Consider the following 22131-nt stretch of genomic DNA (forward strand, 5'->3'; position numbering starts at 1 on the left):
CTGCAGTTGGACGGACTGCCAACAGACCAACAAGGTTCCTGAATAATACTGACAGTGGTGACATCCCACTATCACTTATGCCATTCTGTGACATGATTTCTGCTTAATCCACTTACATAAGCATCCGCATAATTTCATATCTCGACAAATACCTTACTGCTGCTGGAAATATATATTTTATTTCGTTTGAGTTGGTATTTACCGAGGACAATGCTGTGCTATAGGTGAGGACAATGCTGGGGTAAAGCGCCTAACAAACTCCCAACGAAATTTTTTCGAACGCAAGCCACATAAGAACAAATTTCCCCGTCACTCACATCTCGCCTATCAATTACATAACATTGATAGTGCATGATGGTTTCAGTACGACGTCGCAGGAAGCAAAAATCATCACTGCCAAAGGTAACTCGCAGACACAATGATAAGCAGCGCAAGGTGCGGATCAAATCGAACGCCATCATCGCTGCTAATTGGGATGAGAAATTGACACTTTCACAAAAGTATGCTCTACTGTGTTGTCCTCATATAACTAACCACTTTTTCTGGTGTTGTCCACTAACGACTAACAGTTACAAGAAGCTGGGGTTGACTTCCAGGCTTAGCAAGCCAACAGGTGGAATCCAGCAGGAGCTCAAACCGGTAACAGCAGCTTTCCCAGTCTCCCATGTCGTCCCTGTTAGAGCTCTCGAGTCGGACGCTGCTCATCCATCTAAGGCAATCACGGAAGCGAAAATTGTTCGTGATACTGAAACTGGTGCGATTATACGAATCGAGGAAGTGAAAAGAAATGAATTTGACGACATCCCAATCTCGGCTCCGACATCATCCACGACCGATGTCGTACGACAGCTAGAGAAGTACGCTGCTCGCGGCGAAAGAAAAGTTGAGCGAACCCAATCTGAACGAGAGGAGACTTGGATAGAGGAGCTGGTTACGAAGCACGGTGATGATTATCAGGCTATGATGAAGGATCGCAAGTTAAATATATGGCAGCAGAGTGCCGGGAACATTCGACGGCGTGTCGAGAAGTGGAAGAAGTACGGATGTAGTGCTTCTAAGTGATCGTATATATCTACAATATTTCAAGTCCATAGAATAAAATCCCGGGACCAAGCTTATTTAGCATGATTTTATTAATTGATTAATAGGAAGATAATTATAAAACCAGTCCATGCACAATTTATACTTCGCAGAACGCGCCATATGTTACGAGCTTATCCTCTATGCCAACATATTCAATGTCAGTACCAGCACCAACGAAGAAAACGAAACCTGGCTCTGCAGCCATAGTTTTTCCACCTTTAATACCAATGGTGCCCTTACCCTCGGTGACAACCACCACGCTTGGACCGCTAAGACCCTGAATTGTCTCCTTTTGGCCCTTGCTAACTTCAGTTCTCAGGACCGCGAATTCTGGAATGGGCGGATCGTAGAGATAGACCAAGCCATCACCGCTGGAGCGCTCGAACGAAGCAGGCTTCATCTTTTGCCCCTCTACTGGAGCACATTCATATGTGAGCATCTCAACCAAATTCTTAACATCTTTGAACTTGGGGGTGAATCCTGCTCGGACGACATTGTCACTAGCAGCCATGCACTCTATGATGTCTCCAGAGATATACGCGTGAGGATCCTTGGCTTTTAAAAAGATGGCCTCACCGGTCCTGAGAGTGACGTAATTAAGTAAGAAAACTCCACAAAAAAGGCCAATGTCTAATGGAAACTGAATGTTAAGTCGTAGTAGTAGATCGGCCAATGCGTCATCACCGTAACACCCTGCGAACGAGCCACTTTCATTTTGCACCCGCGCAACGAGCTTCGCAGCTGCGTCTTTAATAGTGGCGTCGGGAGCGGTCATGACACCTTGAAAGAGCTTTTGCAGGTATAACTTGTTGACTGCCTCATCCTGCTCCGTCTGAGGCTCGTCGATAACACCATCAATGAATGCCTTTGCGACCTGCTCTGGCACGACACTTCGAAACTCTGGAACTGTCTCTAAGAATCCCTTGATCTCCTTCACTGGTCGAAAGCCACAGAATCCTTCAAAGTTAGTCAAGGCGATGGCCATTTCAGGCTTGTGATTATCGTCTGGGTAGTTCTTTGGGTCATTCTCGTGGAGAATCTTTGCCAGGGACTTGTCGGGATGGGCTTGGATGGAGAGCACCTTCTGGATTGAGAGTACTTTAAACAGAAAGGGAAGATTCGCGGATCCACTATCAAACTTAGTCGCTACAGCGGTGCCGACAAGTGAAGGATCCTTGTCTAGTATGTCGTGGAGAGTTACCTGGGTGTCGAGGTTTTTCGAAGGAACGGAAGGGTGAGTGCCCATCCATAGCTACCCAATATTAGACTATGACTTCAAATCCGTTGGCAATACATACTTCGGCATATGGAGTTTTCTCATCAATTTCGAAGGTGAGGTCAGTTGCGGCAGCAAACTTGGCAACAGAGCTGCTCCTCCCGATCTTGCCCCAGTCGTACTTCTGGGCACCTCATAAGCTGTTAGTATGATGTAGAGTAGTCACATGTATACTAACGCATGTAGTATTGACTTTTGCATAAATAAAGTACTTACCACATTGTAGTTGGAAAAGGACGGACATTGTGAAGCACAAAAGAAGTAAGGAAGGAAATTCAATCTTGAGCACCCAATTGACCGGACAATCGCGTAAAGTAAACGGCCTCAATCAGGGGGAACTAATTAGAAGTAGTTCTTATTCCGCGCAACGGGGTTATTCTCAGTATTATTCTGTGCGGAGGGCAATGAGATCTTGGCCAAATTGAATGGACCAGACTGAAGTACAATCTCTCTACTGGATGCAACTTCGGACACGCTGCTGCACAGCACTGCCACTGGTGCACACGGCACAGGAACGCGATGCCATGTGGCTCAGCGTGGCGCATGCTCCACACGTGTCACTAACCGGGCTCAGCGAGGACGCAGTAGATGTCCCACCCAGTTCACCTGCTTTCTGATGAAGGCTGAATGCTGCCGAAGTCCAACGCTCGATAGTCACTCACAGTGATCTTCAGGAAGATATTATAGTTAATTGCAATAAAGGCCAAGCATAGCTGCAAATTAGGCGAGCAATGGTAGATAGAACAGCCATTAAACAAATACTTGACAATGTGCAGAGGATGAGCCTACTATATATATTCAGAAGTACTTTCCATTACATCCATTTAATGTTTACAAAGGTAATATACAATGCGGACAACGGGAACATTGACCGTATCCTCACATAAGGTAGGCAATAGCAACATGCGCCGCTGGTGACACCTTCTATAGACTGGATTCTCCACATAGCACATCTATATCCATCACTCATCAGTTATCCAAAACGTTTTGATCATTATATGTACACCATATATTTGTTGAACACTCTGATACCAAAAAATTCTGGCCATGCATCTGTATGTTTGCTTCACACAGCAAATCAGCTTAGAAATTAGCTGCTTGATTGGGCTGGTGATATCGATCCAAATTCGACCGGAACGGATCTGCCGTGTCTTCTTCCTCGTTCATTGCCAATCCTGCTGTGTCAATTGCTGACCTTCGGCCCACGTCTGTACCACGTTTCCTTAACCATATGCGATAAATGATATATGCAAGAATGCCCAGAACTATGGCACCTCCAACGCCGACGACGACGCCAATAACTATCCGTTTCTGAGACGATGATAAACTGCTGCTGTTACCTGAGTTGTTCGTAGACGAGGAGGCAAACGTGGGCGTCGGATTTGCAGTTGACAATGATGAAGAGATAGAGCTGCTCAATATGGTTGAAGTTGCTTTAGGAATAGCTGATCCGGATACAGTGACGAAGATCGTAGTTACATGATCTGATTCGGCGGAGGTACTTGCGGTTGTCGGAGCTGGATCTGGGGAAGTCGAGGGGACGGCGCTTGACGTTTGTGACGAAGACCCGGAAGATTCTGACACTTTTGCGGTCAAGGCGGTTGTTTCGGATCCAGGCACTCCAGATACATTTGAAACAGTGAACTCGCTAGTCGACGAGGGAAAAACTGACGTTCGGATGGTGGTAACGGTGTTCGATAGCGTATGGTTGGAATGTACCACATCTTGCTTCTTTACAATCGAATGCGCTCTCGCGACTCGAGGAAGTGATAATATACTCCACAGCAGTATACTAGTCCTTACAATTATTAAGAAGTGCATTTTTTGGACAATGAATGGTACACCAATAGCGAGCGAGAAAAAGACATATGAAAGTGGGGAGGATTAGACATTTTAGACATGCTGGTTGTCGAAGTTCTAAATATAACTCGCATAACCCGGCTGATTAATGTTACTCATTTAACATCGCCTGTTAATATATCAACTGCGGCAATGACATTCAGAGTATCATGTGCTTTGTGCCTAGTACCGAGCGATGAAGACCAAAGAGTTGAATAAGTGAATATTCGTAGGTGAAATACACATTGGACATGTGCTCCAAAGAGAACTTAGGCCCCTCCTCTCGAATGAACCATAGAGCCTTTTCTCCCAACGCTGAGCTCCTTTAGGAATAGTGCGTCAACAACCTTAATTAAAAGTTGGTAGGTGTAGAGCCATCTTTTACCAGGCTGGCGTAGACCTTAAACGTGCGAGGTAATCCAGGAAATACGTGTGACTGTATAATACAAACCTGCAATTGAAACCGCTCAGAGGTGTCTGTCCTATACACAAACAACGCTATTTGCGAGAGCGACTGCGCTGCAAAGTGAAATTAAGGTTGATCTGGCCATCGTCGGTCGGTCAAATCCTATACCGTACAATTCTTTCGCCGACTCTCAGCATTAACACAACAAACAAATGCTTTAGATCAGTCCACTTGGACTATCAATGACAGTCTCTATTACTACAGATTACACGCCGTTGATCCTTCGACGCATCTTAGCACTCCATCAATAATCATTTGCTCATGGCCCCCTTTCAACGACAGCTATTCAGAGCGACGATCGCCGCTCTGTCGGCTACGGCTGCAGCTGCGCACCAGACGACATATCACGACTCAGATGGCAGTTCATCCATCGCAGATATCTCAGAGGGTAAGCCGCCTTTCCGGCTCGCTCTTTCGGGAATTTTGGGATCGATCAGTATTGCTTGCTGGATGGTTTTGCTAGTCCCTCAGCTTATAGACCAGTGGAAATTGAAATCGTATGTTGATTTTGATGAGCAGGCTGTGAGTGAAACTTTGATAGTAGTAGCGACTAATCGATAAGATGATAGATCAGAAGGTGTTTCGCTTCTTTTTCTTACCGCTTGGCTTCTTGGTGACGTGGCAAATCTTTTGGGTGCGCTATGGGCACACTTATTACGCAACGTTGTGTTACTGGCAGTGTGGTTCGTTTTTGCAGATGCGCTCGAGCTATCTTCTGCGTTTTATTATCGGCTTTTCCATCAAAATTCAATCAAAGGTCGATCACATCCTAACTCAGAGGAGACTCTGGCATTTCCCGTTGATGAGGACGAAGTCGAGTTCACTGCCAATGACGTTCCATTATTGAGCAACAACCTTACGACATCCGCCACCTCGATATTGGATGGTATTCGACCGGATGGTGCCATCCCGTCACAGAATGCCCCTAATCCATGGCTCCAGTACGGTGTTCCCATAGTGGCGGTGTGTCTCGCTGGCTTTATTGGTTATCAGTTCTCGTCTAATGGTGACATCAATGAAGACGAACGCAGCGATAATGGTCTTGAGTTAGGCCCTCAGATCTTGGGTTATATCTCTGCTCTGCTCTACCTTAGTGCACGGATCCCCCAGATCATAAAAAACCACAAGAAGCGTTCAGTCCATGGTCTATCACTTCTTTTCTTCATTTACTCGACCATGGGTAATGTTACCTACGCATTTCAGATCATTCTCTATAGCAGTGACAGAAGATATATTCTGCTTAACTTTCCGTGGCTTCTCGGATCGTTGGGAACAGTATTGCAAGATGCTATCATTTTCGCTCAGTTTTATATGTATCGCGAGAAGCCAAAGGTGCTCAGTGCCAGTCAAATATTATCGGAAGTCAACGATACAACTATCTAAGTCCCACCCTGATCACGCAGATTGGATTGGATACCGTTAGACGGTACGTACTTTACGACAGTGGGAAGGATATTCGGAATTCGTTTACATCATTTAATGGGCACCACCTCTCAATTGGGCTTCACTTCATCCTCAGGCTGCTAAAAGGGGTTTTGGGTCCTTTCAGGTTTATAGATAAAGGTTAATGTACTTAATCGTTTTTTTCTGGAATCCTACAAGATCTTCGAAGATGGGTACCGGACACGACATGCTTGAATCTATGCCATAAATCGCATATATACCATACCGCAGAAACTTAGTAAAGACCCAGACTTTACTAGAAGTTGTAACATTTGCGCCACACTCGACAACTGCACATTCATCTTCATAGTAGCAGGGACATATTATATGTGGTATGATGATTGTAAAAACTATAAATTTGGACTACTATATACAGCCGTCATATATCGTATTCTCAACCCAATACACCATATTATTTTTTGTTTAAGACCAACTTCGCCGAACTTTTCCGTTGACCACTTAGTCGAATAGTCCGAATCCTAGCTTAGTATTAGCACCCGCTTTTCCAGATTGTAAGAAAGGAACATACCCATGTCGTCGTCAGACTCCTCCTTCTCCTCCTCCTTCTCCTCAACAACCTCCTCGGCAGCAGCCTCGGTTGCAGCAGCGCCGACAGCAGCAGCACCAGCAGCAGGAGCAGCACCGACAGCACCGACGTTGGTAAGGAGATCCTTGATGTCCTTGCCCTCAAGAGCCTTGGCGAACAAGCTAGCCCAGATCTAATTACTTCACGTAAGTCCTGCACTCCACCAAATTCCAAACCCCAAACATTTGTAAAAAAAGGAACGTACAGGCTCAACGTCAACACCGGCAGCCTTGGTCAGCGAAAGGAGCTTGTCGGAAGTGATCTCAACCTCAGCATCGGCAAGGATGAGAGCGGCTATGCACAAATCGAGTCAGCCCTCATGGAAGTTACATTGCATGTCATCATCGCAGGTTTTCCTTTGGAGCAAACCGATCACAGTAAAACTCGACACCGCCAAATAATTACTCACCGTATGAAATAGCAGTCTCGGACATTGTGGTAATGTGGGTATAGTTGTGTTGTAGATTGTTGGATAGTTCGTAAGTATGACCAACTACAGCCCTTAGCAATAACGAATCTTGGTGATGCCTGAGATATCCTGGGACGTGAGTAGGAAGCTTGTAACAGTCACGGGCAGTAGACGTAGGGTTGAGCCCTATAACCAATTCTCCCCTTGAATGGGTTGTCCGGGTAACTAAACTGCAATAGGAATAGCGCCTTTTGGACGAGCCGCAAAACGTTGATATGGCAACGGTAAATGTTATTTAGCTATAAACACTATTATCGTGTATTCAGTTGCCTCTATAACAGGCGTCTAGTCCTGATCCAAATCAATCACCACAAATACACTATGGTACTACCAGTTATGGAGAGTCCGGCTCGGTCTCCATCACCTACGAAGAAATATTATATTAAGCCACCACCTACACTGTACACACCGGGACTGCAGCCGTCCCCGCGGCCAAGTTCGCGGGCATCAGTATCATCTCGTCCGTCAACTCCAGCAAGCTCACCTCTGAAAACAGCAGCAACTAGCCCAAATCGTATTTTTGCTGCTTCAGCAATTACGGAAATCGCAAAACCGTCTAATCTTTCGAAGACTGTGGGGTTGAGTAGCCACACGTCGTCAGCGTCAGTTCCGGCAGCCCTGCGGGTACCAGACCGATTTCAATCACCGACAAAACAGTTACCCACACCGAAGCATCTTCTTTCTCGGCCACGCTCACAGCTTCGTCGACCAGCTTCGGTTGCAGTACTACGCGACAATTCTAACTCAACGGATTCGGCTCAAAGCCCTCTCGGTCTTCGCCCAGTTTCCAGTCTTGACGTCATGTCCCCTTCGCAGCAGCTGTTGCGGCAATCTGCAACGTCTCATGGTCGTACCACATCTATATCAAGCAGATTCTCTACTGATTCTCTGGTCGGGCAGGGTAATGTGCGCGTGCTTGTCCGGGCACGGCCATTTCTTCAGAGAGAGATCGAATCAGAGTGTAAATGTCTTTTGTCAATGGATTCAGCACTTGGCACCACAACGCTCTCCCATCCCGACGATATCGACCGCAGTGATGACGGCTCGTACGATTTTGGGGTGCCACTCTCCCGACGTATCAAGGATGCCAGAGAATTTGCTTTCGACGAGTCAATGTGGTCTGTTGATAGAACGACCAACAACACCCAATTCGTTGACCAAGGCGTACTATATGATAAAGTCGGTCGTGAATTTCTTGATCACTCTTTCGAAGGTTACCACACGTGCATTTTGGCATATGGCCAAACTGGTGCAGGAAAGTCGTACACGATGATTGGATCAGAAGATGACCCCGGTCTTATTCCGCGGACTTGCTATGACCTGTTTCAGAGGATTGACAAGATGACAACCGCGACTACAACATTTACGGTTAAGATCTCCTACTTCGAGATTTACAATGAGCACGTGTATGACTTGCTATTGCCTGTGATCGCAGAACCACCTACGCCGCTGAAAGTACGAGAGTCACCTGTTGATGGGCCCTATGTGAAGGACCTTACGACATACTCGGTTCGCACATATGCGGAAGTTGAAAAGTATCTTAAGCGAGGCAATAGGCAGCGCGCGACTGCTGCTACAAATATGAATGCGACATCCAGTCGATCTCATGCTGTGTTTACACTCGCGCTGAAAAAAATTCAGAGCGATCCTATCATGGATGAGACAACAGAGGAAACCAATTCGCGCATCCGATTCGTCGACCTCGCTGGTTCGGAACGTGCCAATTCGACTGGTACTACGGGTACAAGACTACGGGAGGGGGCGAATATTAATAAGAGCTTGACAACATTGGGAAGAGTTATTAGCATCCTAGCTGAATCGTCATTAGCTAGCAAAAAGCGCGACGTTGTTCCCTATCGAGATTCGACATTGACTTGGCTTCTGAAAGACAATCTTGGTGGCAACAGTAAGACTGCCATGATTGCATGTATATCTCCATGTGATTACGAGGAGGGTCTGTCCACTTTGCGGTACGCTAGTCAGGCGAAACATATTCGTACACGTGCTGTTGTCAACCAGGATTTCATTTCGCCGGCGGAGAGAGATCAGAAACTCGTGGAGATGCAAGAGACAATTAATAAATTGCACGATACATTGGCGCAATACTCGAGTACGCAGAAACAGCAAAATGATGCCCAGATATTGGAATTGGAGAAGTTCAGAAAGGTGATTCGTTACTATGAAGACAAAGCCGAAGTAGAGGGTCTGTATTAGCGTATTATCCTTTGTACAAATGACAACTAACATGCGCTACAGAAGCCAAACGACGAGCAGTCATGCAAGAGAACGAGACTGTTAAGCTGCATAATCGGTTGATCACGGAGCATGTCAAAGAGATGCGAAGTGAAGCTGTAGAGTCAATCAAAATTCCTGATATTTTTGCGAAAGAATGGAACTCGATTATGCAAGAGACGGCCAAATTCCGAATGGAGCTCGCCGCTGATGTCTCGAGATTATTTCCAAAGGGTCGTCAGGTGTCTATCCTGCGGACTGTCCAGGTTCAGTGAAATGTGTACTGAGTTTGACTGTCTTCTATCATTGTTTGGAATTTTTGGAATTCGGTAGCTCCAAGTATGTTGTGTTATGTTTGGACTGTAATCGTTACATTAGGAACATGTAAATTGACAATGACAGCACATATTGTAAACTACGTGATATGCACTCAGTCTACTTAGTGATGTAGCTCAGGTTTTTAATTTCAAAATTCGCGTCATACACATGGTCTGTAAGTGTGCCCTATTATATGTATGCTGTACTTCGGCTGACAATTTGGCCCTGATGTTAGGGTTGGTATGCCATGTCTAGCACTCCGATGCAGGCAATCGACAGGATCTCTTACTAAACTGCAATCACGAATCATTACTGACGTCCTTATAAGACACAATGGTGCCAAATCCTACCCTTGGTATGTCTTCCATATCGTATGCTTGTGGAGTGTATCTCACTATAGGTAGGCTGGGAGCGGCTGCAGGATGTGTTCTATCGCAAGCGTACAGAGTATAGTATGATGTGGAATGACGAAGTCGATTTGTCAGAGTTTATAGTCGCTGGTGCGCCATATGGTGGAGCTATTGGTATGTCGTATTGGCAATCTATTTCTGTTTACGTAGTGATAGTGTTAAGAGGTATCTAGCTCTTGTAAGGGATACAAGTCGGCCAATGTCATATCGTGGACCCGAGTCCAGACAGAAGATGATCCTGATATACAGCAACGCGGGCCAGCTTATTTGCAATATTCCGGTATGTGCTTTGACGAATGTACAGGGGTGACACCACTAATTGAATTTAGTGGGATAAAGGGTCAATCCGTGGTGTTGGCTGGAGCAACAACGAACAGTTGTTGATTGTGGGCGAAGACGGTAATGTGAGGCTTTATCACGACTTCCAAGGAGCCTTCACGCAATTTTCTCTTGGGAAAGAGGCAGAAGATCATGGTGTTGTTGAATGCCGGTTTTGGGGAACAGGTTTTGTTGCTCGGTTGTCCAACAACAGATTTGTGGTAATTTCCAGATGTGAAGAGCCTCGACCGAGATTATTAGCCGAGATTTCGACGACTGCAGTAGAATTGCATGGATGGAATATAGCGCCGCCGTCGTACACGCTGAGCCGACATGTTGAGGTATTTTTGGGGGTGAATAATACTATCAATGTAATTGATTCGATGGAGTCTCAAGATAAGCGTCTCCAGGAGGGTCCGTTCACTCACGTTGCAGTGTCATCCAATGGCGCTTTACTAGTTCTATACACATCGTATGGCAAAATTTACGTCATATCCTCAGACTTCTCAAAAAAATATTCGGAGTATGACACTGGAACTCTTGATAGCCCATCACAAGTTATGTGGTGTGCGAACGATTGCGTCGCAGTCGCGTGGGAAAACGAAATTAGATTAGTTGGACCCGGTGGCGGTGCGCTTAGTTTCTACTATGACAGTCGAATAGCACTTATTCCAGAAGCGGACGGTATTCGAATAATCAGCAACGAAAAGTGTGAGTTCTTATCAAAGGTTCCAGATATTGTCGTCGACCTTTTCAGAATCGGCTCAACCGCTCCATCTGCGATTCTACTTGACGCGGTAGAGCAGTTGGAATTCAAGTCACCAAAAGCGGACGATAATATTCAACTTATTCGGTCGAATTTGAACGAAGCCGTCGATGCATGCGTCAAGGCTGCGAGCTACGAGCCGGAACAATACTGGCAGAAACGTCTCCTGAAGGCGGCATTGTTGGGAAAATCCGTTCTTGAGCTTTACTCGTCCGATGAATTTGTCGAAATGTGTGAAACGTTGCGAGTCCTCAATGCTGTCAGATATTACGATGTCGGCATTTTAATCACATACGAAGAGTTCATTCGACTCACCCCGGAGCGCCTGATTGACCGTCTTATTAGCCGCCAGAGATACCTTTTGGCGCTCAGGTTATCGGACTATCTCCAGCTACCGACGGACAAGATTTACATTAGATGGTCGTGCGCGAAGGTGAAGGCCTCCCCGGACGATGATAATACAATTTGCAAGACAATCGTAAATAAACTTAAGGTGGTACCGGGCGTTTCCTACGAAGACATTGCACGGACAGCATATGATGAAGGTCGATCAAAGCTCGCTACACTGCTGCTCAACTACGAGCCTCGTGCAGGTCGCCAAGTTCCTCTCCTGTTGGATATGGAAGAGGATGAAATTGCACTGATTAAGGCTGTCGAGAGCGGCGACCCAGACTTGATATACTACGTATTACTGCATCTGAAGGGAAAATATTCTTTAGCACAGTTTTTCAGGTTGGTAAATGATAAGCCAGTGGCGTCTGCTGTCGTGGAGCAGCTCGCGAGGAATGAGGGACCAGAGTTACTGAAGGATTTCTACTATCAGGACGATAGACGTGCTGATAGCGCTCTGGTTATTTATCGCGAGGCGCTACTCTTGGATGACGTACATGATCGCATGGATAAGCTCAAGCTTGGAACTAAGATCTACCAAGATTCAAAGGATCCGTATCCTGACGCGAAGGCGATGGAGGATCATGCAAAGCTGTACGAACATCAACTGGGATATGAGAAGGATTATAAGACTGCGTTTGTTGGGCTTACCGTCGCAGAAACAATCAAGAAGCTGATTAAAATTGGACAAGGATCGAAGGCCTCGAAGATGAAGGGCGAGTTCAAGGTGCCTGATAAAATGTTTATTTTCTTGAAAGAAGGAACATATCCTGTTCCGAAGAAGAATTAATGGTCCGGATATAGAGGGCATACAAGGAGACTGACTTGGATTTTGGATCTTCAATAGGTATTTTGTATTGGTAGTATTTAGCATGTAGTTAATAGCATGATTTTGTATGATCCTTTAATAATATTAATAACTACGTTGACAACCTGCAACACATAATGAACGGCACATGATTATCAGCCAACCTTCAGACTGAAGAAGCACTAATGCAAACGGACATGACGAACAACAGCAAACCACAAAATTTCATTCACTGAAAAAACAAATCGATAGGCCAAGGCCGGAACTTTAAATGCCACGACGTGACGATTGAATCAAAAGAGATAATGTAACAAATCTGAAACATTAAGTGAAAAAAGTAAACACCGATCCTGTCGCACTACCACCCGTCCTCCAACCAAAAACGGTAACAATAAAAGACCCAAATACTCCTATTCCATTACGCTTGTTGTATACATGTAACTTATTGACTTAGAAATGCCGGTATATAGTATTTGATTAGTTACGAGCAAACTCGACAGAGGCGGTCAAGCAGGTAATCAGCTGGTAGTCCTCCTTGTAGGCTCTGGCGACAACGTTGTATTTGCCCTGAATAGAGTTAGCATGTACTCGTTTGGATGCTAATCAATAAAATCGTGACATACAGGAGGAATCTCGTTCGGAAGCTCCACGGTCTTGGAGAACTTGATAGTCCCCTGCTCGAGAGGGCACGGACGGTCAGCATTTTCAAGTTGTTCGCAGAGATCGATAGTCTCCTTAACGAGACGAATGAAGCCATAGCGGACCTCAACCTCGACGAAAGATCCTTCGTTAATCTGCTCTGCAAGGTAGCCTTCGCCCTCAATATAAAGCTCGGCACCCTTAAGGGGTGGGTTCGGGTCGATATTCAAGTATTTGATGTCGAGAACCTGTGAAGCGTCGAGATCGCAGATGGCGACTGGCGACTGGCCAGGAACGGGCCTGGTGGGCGCAGCAAGAAGCGATACTGCCGGCTCATCGAATGGAAGTGGAAGCTGCTGAATGGAAACCGCGGAAACGGCCGCAGCGGCAGCGAGAATGGTAGAGGCAATTGCGAACTTCATTTTGAAGACGACGGACGGATGGACGAGTGAGCTTTCGGAGGATGAAGAAGTTCTAGTTTGAACGAAACTGGTTGTGATGAGTCTTGGTTCTTGACGATGTTGGTTGCGCGAAGGTTTGCCTAGAGACTGCGCGATTCGCCCGACTGCCTCTGAAGGGTGCTTGCGGATCCCAATAATGTTCCGCAGCAGCTGCCAGGTACCCTTACCCTTAGTCCGCTGATAAGAACGGCCCTGTAACCAGCGCAGAAGCAAATTGTGATCAGGCTGTGAGACGGTGACTAGATATTTCTATTTTGTATAGGATTGAGTCTTGTACAGATTCCCTCCTGTATGCAATTGTCAAACTGACTCGTGACGCAACGGGAAAGGGAAACTCTCACAGCCAAGTTAATTGAGATCTTCTTAGTTATGATCATGCCGGTTGAGCCTTTCTTCAAAATGGAACTGGCGGACTACTGACTGTCGTGCCTGCGTATCCAGCGACTGCAATACCGTACATGGACAAATTCAAGGTGATTTTGTTACATGAGCACAAATGGTGATTCACCTGTGACGAGTTTTAACCGGGGTAATGGTATGTTTCGTTTCAGGCTACGGTCTGGATACAGCAATGAAATTTATCTGGATATCCTGTGATTGGTCAGGAAACTTAGTGCTGGCGAATGCAGATTTTAGTAACAAATGATCCTTGCCGTATGGTCGAGTTATAGGGTGGCTGTTTACAATACTACGGAGCGTTGAAATTGGATCAATGCTATTACGTGTGGCCGATGCGAATTGCGAAAGGCAGCGTTAGACATCAATTGACACTTCTCGCGTATATTTCCTTGATGTCGACATCTGATATCATGGAGTAATGGTATTATTGTCGTTCATGTACAACATATGAGCCATGTATATCATAAGTCTAAATGCCTAATCTATTATCCGACGATCCCAAGAAACAGTTGCCCATGTACATTTTAAATCTCCAACAAACGTAAATGGAATATTTCCTAGTGAGCGCGACCCTCACGAAGCCCTCGTACAGAAGTCCAAGTTGCTCGAGGGTTAGGTTTAGGCAATGCGAGTTCGTAAACAGCTTCGAATAATGATATGTGAACTTAATTTGAGGTCTTTCATTTCGACTTCGTTGACGTTATATTGCAGTCGTGTCACGATAGCGATTGCCAATTGGTCTTTATATTAGAGGTATGCTCATAGCTTCAGTTAACCGAGTCCTAATGGTAGTGCGTGTCTGAAAGGCGCGTAGCCGGTGTGGGATGATTCGGGGATAGCAGTTAAGAACGGATTGTTTAAGATACACGCAGCGAACAGAGACAAAGATAATTCGACTAATGCTTTTATTGAGTAGAATGTCACAGACTTCAAAAGACCGCTCATTTATCGCCGTCATTGGCGACGAGGATTCTGTCACTGGTTTGCTCCTTGCTGGTGTCGGCCACTTGACCGAGGACAAGAGGAAGAACTTCCTGGTCGTCGACAATAAGTCCACTGTTGAGGATATCGAGAATGCTTTTGATGAGTTTACGTCTGCGAGAAAGGATATTGCGGTTTTGCTGATTAACCAGCACGTAAGTTGTGATAACGTCAGCAAGCGCGGCGATATGAATGATTGGCTGATTGTGCTATAGATTGCCGAGAAAATTAGATATAAATTGGATGGCTATACGAATGCATTCCCTGCTGTTCTAGAAATACCATCGAAGGACCACCCTTATGGTACATTTCATTTCGTTATAAGTGGAGGTTCTTCCTCGTTTTGGCTCCCCTCCGCTAACCTAAGTAAAATTCTAGATCCAGAGAAGGACAGTGTCTTGCGACGAGTGCGGAGATTGTTTGGCGAATAAGTATCAAAAAGGTGTGAAGCAGAAAGGGGAAAGGCGCGGCCTTGATTGGTGTTTCTATCGCATATATCGTGGCAGTATTCGTCCGGTTCCTTCAGGTTTTATTCATTGTATTAATAAAAGAAAAGACATCATCTCTTATACTACATGAACATCCAACAACTTTTAGCATCCGATACTATATACTAATTTATATGATACAAGTATTAACAATGCTGCACGGCATACGCGTTCACAATAACCGCCGTCGCAGTCTGAATATTCATACTCCTAACCACCCCAACCTGTTTAATCTCAACTGCGCAATCCAATTGCCGTAACAACTGTGGCGGAATTCCTTCCTTCTCCTTACCCAAAACTAAGACCATTTTCCTCGGGAACTTCAGCTCGTTGGTGAGTAACACGCTGCCATCTGTCTGCTCGACGCCCCAGATACTGTATCCATTTCGGTGGCATTCATGAAGATATGACGGGATATCGCCTTCAGCGACTTCCTTCATCGGCATCCACTTATCTGCGGTCACTGCCACCGCCTGAAAGTCTCTATTTCTCACCATATTCATGTCCGGTATGCAAAGCAATTCCGCACCGAGCACATCAGCGAGACGGCAGATACCACCAAGATTAGGAGCTTTGTCGACCAATGATGCAACAATAATCAACTGCCCTTTCGTGGTACGAACAGGTCGCGGCGTCGGCACACGAGTATTAGATTTCGTCTGTAACGCTGCAGCCTGCATTGCTGCCGTTCCATTCGATGCTATCCTATTCTTGTAGTCGGTCGTTGAAGAAATAGTGAAGGGCTGCCCAACCTGAATGGTAACGTAATCTCGTGTCTTGTCTGCTATGACTGCCTCCATGAAATCTTCATACACTAGTCGCCGTCTAAAGTTACTCGCCTGCTCGTTACTACGAGCCGCTACACCGCCACATATAGAGACTAAATTGTAATCTTCAAAGAGACTCCACAGAACAGAGTCTCCATAACTGAAGTTGCCAAACGTTGGACTGGACAACACGTGAGCCTCCAATAAATTAACAGCGTCTTCTAACTCTTGGGAAACATTTGGCACTCTCAAATACTGTTTCAAGCCAAGTAACAAAGACGTAGCCGTGTGCCTCAAAACTGCACGATTCGTCGTAGCAAAGGCTAATAAAATCGTAGTAATTTTGCCTAACAACTCTATTCCACGCTGCTTATTATGGTGCTCGAACGCAGTTCGCGAGGTAATGACGGCGACGGTTAGTAGACTGGCTAGATAGCGCGGCTTGTCCTCTGAATTCGACAACGGGATCCATAAATGCTTGTCATCAATATCAGAATCTCGAACGTAGATTGCTCGCGCGAGAATCCACTCGAAAGCGGTACGCACTGCAGGACTAAACTCCACCTTCAACGTTTCCTGTATCATGTCTAATAACTTCGGTTTATCCGCCGCAGGGATATACCGATCTATGATGAGAAGTAGCTCCGATAACGATACCCTATGAGCTTCGGACGCGGCGTCGCCATTGGTCGATGTGAACAGAGAAGGGGTGGACGCGATAATAGCTGATAACGCAACTTCACCGAAACTCGACGAATTATTTCCCCGAAGATTCGCTAACATGAGGGCGACGTGAGCGCGAGAAGTAGATTCCCGGATTCCTGTCTCTGACAATGTGACTTCGATCCCATCAGCGCGAGTGGTGACAAGAACAGGATCGTCGATTAAGAAAACATTAGCGCTGTTTTGCTGGAAACAGTATATTTCAACGAGAACGCTCGCAATCCAGGTGGTTTTGTTAAAATTGTCGCAGTGATCATGCTGGAACGTGTGCAGACACTTTGCGAATATGGGGAGCACTCGTCTACGTGCATAACCCATCGGTACTAATGCATGGGCGACTTCTTCTAACCGTTCAGATTTCTCGGGGCTACCGGTTGAGTAATTGAGAACAACAGGGTGGAAGAGTAGCTCAATGAGAGTGGTGCTTGCAGAATGTCGAGCGACGGACAAATTCTGATCTGCCACATACATCCAAATTTGCATCAACAAATCAAAAATCTGCAAGCGATTAAACGCCTTCTCTGACAAGTTCGGAACAATGTCATATAGAAATTCGCAATATAGTGAAAGCAATGTGGGGTTATGAGCATTCTGAATAATATTCTGAATTGCTTTGACAAGAGGTAAAAATTCCGTTGGCATCTTTTTCGTCGCCATTCCAGCACGAGTGCTTTTGAAAATCTCAAGGGCGAGGAATTCCAAAAGCCGAAGCTTGTCGCGACTGAAACATCGTTAGCAGATATAATTTGGAAAGAAAAATGTATGGAAGCATACTTCTCATGGACATTCCAGGAGTCGAAGGATCCAGCGTTTTCTAAAACTTCAGCAAATTTACCAACCAATTTTGGTAACCACGACAACACCGGCGATGGTCGCAGTCGTGAAAGCCGTTCAAGGAATTGAACAGCAACAGCGACGTCACCCAGGACGGCTCCAACATAACTGTCATTTTCAAATTGGGTTATCAATCCCCGATAAAGCGTTTCCGCTTGACTTTCTGAGAAGTTATATGTCGGCTGCACAATCGGAATACCAGTAAAGGCTGAAGAAAGCCTTTCCAGATTGTGATCATTGATAAACGTCGAGACTAACGTTAGATACGCTCCGACGGCGAGATCGACCTCCAGTTTCAATTTCGCTGCTGATGCTCAGTATTAAGAATTGAAATACGAAAAACTCGAAAGTTACTCACGCTCTAAAGGAAACTTCATAAATTCACCGTATATCAACATAGTCCGACCGTATCCAGACAAATAGCTCTGGAGGAATGCTACCAGCGAGTCCAATTCGCCCGTAATTTTGAGGAACACAGAAATTAATGCTCTCATTTCGCTCAGTTTAGTTTCCAACGCCCTGTATCCTGGAAGTCCGTTCTTGCCGACATCTAGAGCCTCGTCCTTCGATAAAACAAACGTTTTGATCTCCTGTTTGATATATTCCTTTACTTCATCCTTCTTGTCGAGCTTGCTAGTCCACTCTACTATACCGTCCGCGTCAGCCTCAAAGTCGACTCGACACTTGAGAATGCCGCCAACTACGTCAGCAGCCTCGGCCTCAGTAACAGTCTTCAAGATATTGATAACGTAGCCGATAACGCAACTCTGCAATACCTTACTCTCATATTTAATATCCCGACACACTCTAACCAGTAACTTGCACGACTTGCCGCTGAAAGAGACATCACCCCGCCGTTTCACGGCCGCCCAAATACCCCGAACAACATACACTATATACGCTTCAAAAGCCTTCTTCTCACCATCCACAATACTCGATAACATACAGTCCACAAAATCGACCGGCTTGTCAAAAGCAAGAACAACCCGCTCAATAAATTCGCTCACGTAGTTGCCATGTAGACACACCTCCCTTCCATTTTTGTGCTTTTCAATAGTGAAAAACGATGCTTGCGCAATAAACGGCAAAAACGCGTCCGTTAGGACACTATACTCGCTTTCGAAAACTTTAAGCCGCGACACACCCAGTCCAAACAAGAACTTTGCGATTTCGACACGAACAGAGGAAAGTGATGCCGCCAAGCCCATTTTCAGAAGGCATGACGGCCACAAAGGCGGGATTCTCGGCGCAGAGGAGGACGATGGTTCGAGCAGTAATTGGATGTCCGGGATTGCTGCACGAGTTTGGTGGGCTGAGGTGTCGATGGCTGTTATTTCAACGAGTGTGATAAATTTGGACCAGAGGATTAGTAATTGTTGGCGCTGGGCGACGGAAAATGTAAAGATTCTGTTCTCGTCAGTTAAGCCTATTTCAATTGGGCGGGCGGGATTGGAACATACCCGGGGAAATTTATGTCGACACCAACAGCGTTGACGCTTCGTTCTAAAATATACAAACACAACTTTCTCCGCTCTGGCGAACCACTAACCAGATGCTGCGCCAGCGTAAGCCAGTAAGCAGGGCGATTAATCAATGCTTGTCCGTTATCAGATTGCATATTCTCCACGACCGCGCTCCAAAAATAGAGCGAGGTTGTAGTATGCAAGTCCAGATGCGTTGACAGGCCAAGCCATACTGCATTAGCAGAAACGCTCCTGAGGAGGGTGTCCAGTATATGTGACGTTAATAAGAATTTGCTAGCTGCGCGAGCAATCGTCGAATCGGTTGTCGCTTGGAATATGAAGCCGAGGCGAGATATATCCGGGATAGCCGCGAACTGGGGCACTTTTGCATGTCGTGGTACTTCATAAAGCGTGGTCAAAAACTCGAATATAGGAATAACATCTGCATCCGGCAGATCGTCTTCCACTTCAGTATCCAAACTCCCCAGGATGTCGTCAACAAACCGGTGCGCTAACGGCTGGAAGGACATATCCTCCGTAACCAATGCCGTACGAGCCACTCGTGCCTGTCGAACAAGAGCATCCCTGCACTTATTAATAACATTCTTTCCAACTTGTTCCTGCACAGCCTCGCAGATCTTTTTAGCGGTCACATATTCCCTCGCCGCCCCAAAGATTAGAGAGAGGGAGTATTCCTGCAACCGAGTATACGTTTGTGCGAATAAGTCACTATCGTCAGGACTGCCCTGCGTCTGAGCATGAATACTGGTCTCCGAAAGTAATCCAAGCACAGCATCGACTCGAGCCCTATCAGCAGGTACGAGATATTCACTTAAATCGTTCGCCAGCCTTGCACGCGATTCCTCGTCGATGCCACCGACTAGTAGCTTTAACGCATCTTCACATTCTATATTCCAGTTAGAACGAGTATCATAAAGCGCTGTAGTAGTGGTGCGTACTCACGATTTGTCATCTGAAATGTAGCTAGATCCTCCGCTATGGAGATGGGAAAAACGCCTCGGCGCTTTACGCTCAAAAAACTCTTAACCCCCTGAAAATTGATGCAGTTCAGGCGAGGGCACCAACGCTTCTGGCAGTAGTTTATCTCCACGTGTCCCGTATAGCAATGTAATATTACAAGCAATCGGCCATTCCAGAATTGCGAAATCTATCAGAAAATAAACCTTTATGACATTAGCTGTGAGATTTTGCGAAATCACAGCGCACATTGCGGGAGTGGCGTGATACTGTAAGACGAACTCACAGTGATCACCAACCCGCGCGTCGCGCGATCCACAATAATTTCGCAACACCACACTGAACCGCCTTCATCGCGGAGCTCTTCTCATCAATCATCATCATCCCAACCAGCGCACCAACACCACTTCAATCACAAATTCAATTTCCCTTTGGACATCACTACGTTCTCAGTCCACAGGCAATGTCAAGTCCGCCAATAACACCCCGCCCAAGGGGCCGTCCCCGCGGTCGTCCCCCCGGTTCCAAATCCAAGATCCCGCGCGCACCACCATCGGGGCGCGGTCGTCCACGACGCGTACGCCTTGGCGATGACGAGGAAGATGTAATCAAAGCCGAGGATGTAGCGCTCGAGGATGACGAAGCTGATGGTAAGGCCGACGAACGTCGGGCAAAACGACGTCGGCGGACGACAACCGCCGGCGAGGAAAGTGGTGAGGAAGAGCAAGACGACGAAGAAGTGCGTGAAGATCCCCGTGTTGCTGCCGCGCGAAAAGCGCGTGCCGCAAGAATGCGGAATATGGCTGCAAGGAACTCCGGGGGCGGACATACCGTTGCGCCGTTGGATTTAGATGGAAATCCGCAGGAAATAGCGGATGACGAGGTCGTCGTGCTGAATGATCCTGTTGGCGACACGAAAGTTGATGTGAATGGCAAATTAGCAGGTGGAAGGGAATATAGATGCCGTACGTTCACTGTCCTGGGTAAAGGTGACCGGCTGTACATGTTATCCACTGAGCCGGCGCGATGTATCGGGTTTCGGGATTCGTATCTATTTTTCCAACGACACCGCCAATTACTCAAAGTCATTGTGGATGAACGTCAGAAGTTCGACTTGATCGAGAGAGACATAATACCGCACTCCTACAAAGGCCGCGCGATTGGCGTAGTCACTGCGCGGTCGGTATTTCGAGAATTTGGCGCACGGATTATTGTGGGCGGCCGTCGTATTGTGGATGACTATTACGAGCAAAAGGCACGTGCGGAAGGCGCAGTGGACGGTCAGCTCGCGGATCCAGACGATAAATTGCCGCCTCCAGGCGTGGAGTACAACAGGAACCAGTACGTTGCGTGGCACGGCGCAAGCGCAGTCTACCATACTCAGCAAGCAACCTTGCAACCCGAAGTAGGCGGTATGGGGGTGTTCAGGGATCAAAAGAAGAAGAACGTCGTCATCACGGATGAAAACTGGATGCTCGAACATGCGCGTGCCGCGACTAATTTCAATAGTTTGCTAGTCCAGCAGCGGAGGAAGCTGTGGGCTGACAGAGGTGTGTATGAACCGCATACTGGCATCGTCATGGTTCCGGCTGCGAGTCAGCCGACAAAAGTTACACTTGAATATGTACCATAAAGAATTAGTTAAATTACTGTAAGTTTATACATAGTGGATGTGAATTGTATTATTAGATAGGTTTGGTTATCCATCAATATATGTTCTAGCCTAATTTTTTTGACTTGGCAGTTTGCGTTAGCAGCCGAGCTTACAACGGGGGTATGCCAGATTCGGCTAACTATTAGCTTATATTTGACGTCGAATCGATGCAACAGTCAGATTGAGTACTGGCAAACAAAGACGAATGTGGACCAAACAATGTACTACTTCATACCCAACAAACCATTTTGTATATTCTCGTTCACAAACCTTCAACGCAAAAAAAAAATTCCAACAAAAATGACCATAATATCAATCAATCCACTTACTCATGTAGAAG

At 46.2% G+C, this 22131-nt stretch overlaps 11 protein-coding genes across 11 annotated transcripts; 6 read left to right on the forward strand and 5 right to left on the reverse strand.

The window, feature by feature from the left end:
- Nucleotides 1-75: 75 nt before the first annotated feature.
- On the forward strand, nt 76-1225 carry V1508DRAFT_420378 (ribosome biogenesis protein Nop16). The gene is made up of 2 exons (XM_066940738.1): nt 76-500; nt 570-1225. The coding sequence occupies exons 1-2, from the start codon at nt 352-354 to the stop codon at nt 1060-1062; spliced, it is 642 nt and encodes a 213-aa protein (XP_066794856.1). The 5' UTR covers nt 76-351; the 3' UTR covers nt 1063-1225.
- Nucleotides 1103-2804, reverse strand: V1508DRAFT_388550 (mannose-6-phosphate isomerase). The gene is made up of 3 exons (XM_066937870.1): nt 2576-2804; nt 2382-2491; nt 1103-2335 (listed from the first exon to the last, which is right to left on the reverse strand). Exons 1-3 carry the CDS (start codon nt 2601-2603, stop codon nt 1181-1183), a joined length of 1293 nt encoding a protein of 430 aa, XP_066794857.1. The 5' UTR covers nt 2604-2804; the 3' UTR covers nt 1103-1180.
- A 316-nt stretch (nt 2805-3120) lies between these two features.
- Nucleotides 3121-4225, reverse strand: V1508DRAFT_420383 (uncharacterized protein). Its single transcript, XM_066940739.1, has one exon. The coding sequence runs from the start codon at nt 4178-4180 to the stop codon at nt 3443-3445; it is 738 nt and encodes a 245-aa protein (XP_066794858.1). The 5' UTR covers nt 4181-4225; the 3' UTR covers nt 3121-3442.
- Nucleotides 4226-4549: 324 nt separating this feature from the next.
- V1508DRAFT_420386 (PQ loop repeat-domain-containing protein) lies at nt 4550-6486 on the forward strand. Its single transcript, XM_066940740.1, has 2 exons — nt 4550-5161; nt 5234-6486. The coding sequence occupies exons 1-2, from the start codon at nt 4926-4928 to the stop codon at nt 6045-6047; spliced, it is 1050 nt and encodes a 349-aa protein (XP_066794859.1). The 5' UTR covers nt 4550-4925; the 3' UTR covers nt 6048-6486.
- V1508DRAFT_420388 (ribosomal protein P1) lies at nt 6433-7191 on the reverse strand. The gene is made up of 4 exons (XM_066940741.1): nt 7103-7191; nt 6899-6987; nt 6637-6826; nt 6433-6586 (listed from the first exon to the last, which is right to left on the reverse strand). The coding sequence occupies exons 1-4, from the start codon at nt 7125-7127 to the stop codon at nt 6567-6569; spliced, it is 324 nt and encodes a 107-aa protein (XP_066794860.1). The 5' UTR covers nt 7128-7191; the 3' UTR covers nt 6433-6566.
- A 229-nt stretch (nt 7192-7420) lies between these two features.
- V1508DRAFT_372820 (P-loop containing nucleoside triphosphate hydrolase protein) lies at nt 7421-9963 on the forward strand. The gene is made up of 3 exons (XM_066937512.1): nt 7421-9365; nt 9419-9887; nt 9948-9963. Exons 1-2 carry the CDS (start codon nt 7484-7486, stop codon nt 9667-9669), a joined length of 2133 nt encoding a protein of 710 aa, XP_066794861.1. The 5' UTR covers nt 7421-7483; the 3' UTR covers nt 9670-9887; nt 9948-9963.
- V1508DRAFT_420394 (Vps16, N-terminal region-domain-containing protein) lies at nt 9964-12529 on the forward strand. Its single transcript, XM_066940742.1, has 4 exons — nt 9964-10067; nt 10117-10236; nt 10296-10402; nt 10452-12529. The coding sequence occupies exons 1-4, from the start codon at nt 10046-10048 to the stop codon at nt 12384-12386; spliced, it is 2184 nt and encodes a 727-aa protein (XP_066794862.1). The 5' UTR covers nt 9964-10045; the 3' UTR covers nt 12387-12529.
- V1508DRAFT_372824 (ML domain-containing protein) lies at nt 12457-13589 on the reverse strand. Its single transcript, XM_066937513.1, has 2 exons — nt 13028-13589; nt 12457-12971 (listed from the first exon to the last, which is right to left on the reverse strand). Exons 1-2 carry the CDS (start codon nt 13463-13465, stop codon nt 12882-12884), a joined length of 528 nt encoding a protein of 175 aa, XP_066794863.1. The 5' UTR covers nt 13466-13589; the 3' UTR covers nt 12457-12881.
- A 988-nt stretch (nt 13590-14577) lies between these two features.
- V1508DRAFT_420398 (ATPase, V1 complex, subunit F) lies at nt 14578-15509 on the forward strand. Its single transcript, XM_066940743.1, has 4 exons — nt 14578-14656; nt 14820-15039; nt 15100-15187; nt 15263-15509. Exons 2-4 carry the CDS (start codon nt 14821-14823, stop codon nt 15313-15315), a joined length of 360 nt encoding a protein of 119 aa, XP_066794864.1. The 5' UTR covers nt 14578-14656; nt 14820; the 3' UTR covers nt 15316-15509.
- V1508DRAFT_180604 (uncharacterized protein) lies at nt 15309-20366 on the reverse strand. Its single transcript, XM_066936130.1, has 5 exons — nt 20123-20366; nt 19157-20066; nt 18055-19103; nt 17637-18000; nt 15309-17583 (listed from the first exon to the last, which is right to left on the reverse strand). Exons 1-5 carry the CDS (start codon nt 20130-20132, stop codon nt 15519-15521), a joined length of 4398 nt encoding a protein of 1465 aa, XP_066794865.1. The 5' UTR covers nt 20133-20366; the 3' UTR covers nt 15309-15518.
- On the forward strand, nt 20242-22026 carry V1508DRAFT_420404 (chromatin remodelling complex Rsc7/Swp82 subunit-domain-containing protein). Its single transcript, XM_066940744.1, has one exon. The coding sequence runs from the start codon at nt 20601-20603 to the stop codon at nt 21768-21770; it is 1170 nt and encodes a 389-aa protein (XP_066794866.1). The 5' UTR covers nt 20242-20600; the 3' UTR covers nt 21771-22026.
- Nucleotides 22027-22131: the final 105 nt, after the last annotated feature.

This window comes from Lipomyces doorenjongii (genome assembly GCF_038497915.1).
Source record: "Lipomyces doorenjongii strain NRRL Y-27504 unplaced genomic scaffold V1508scaffold_37, whole genome shotgun sequence".
Lineage (NCBI taxonomy): Eukaryota > Fungi > Ascomycota > Lipomycetes > Lipomycetales > Lipomycetaceae > Lipomyces > Lipomyces doorenjongii.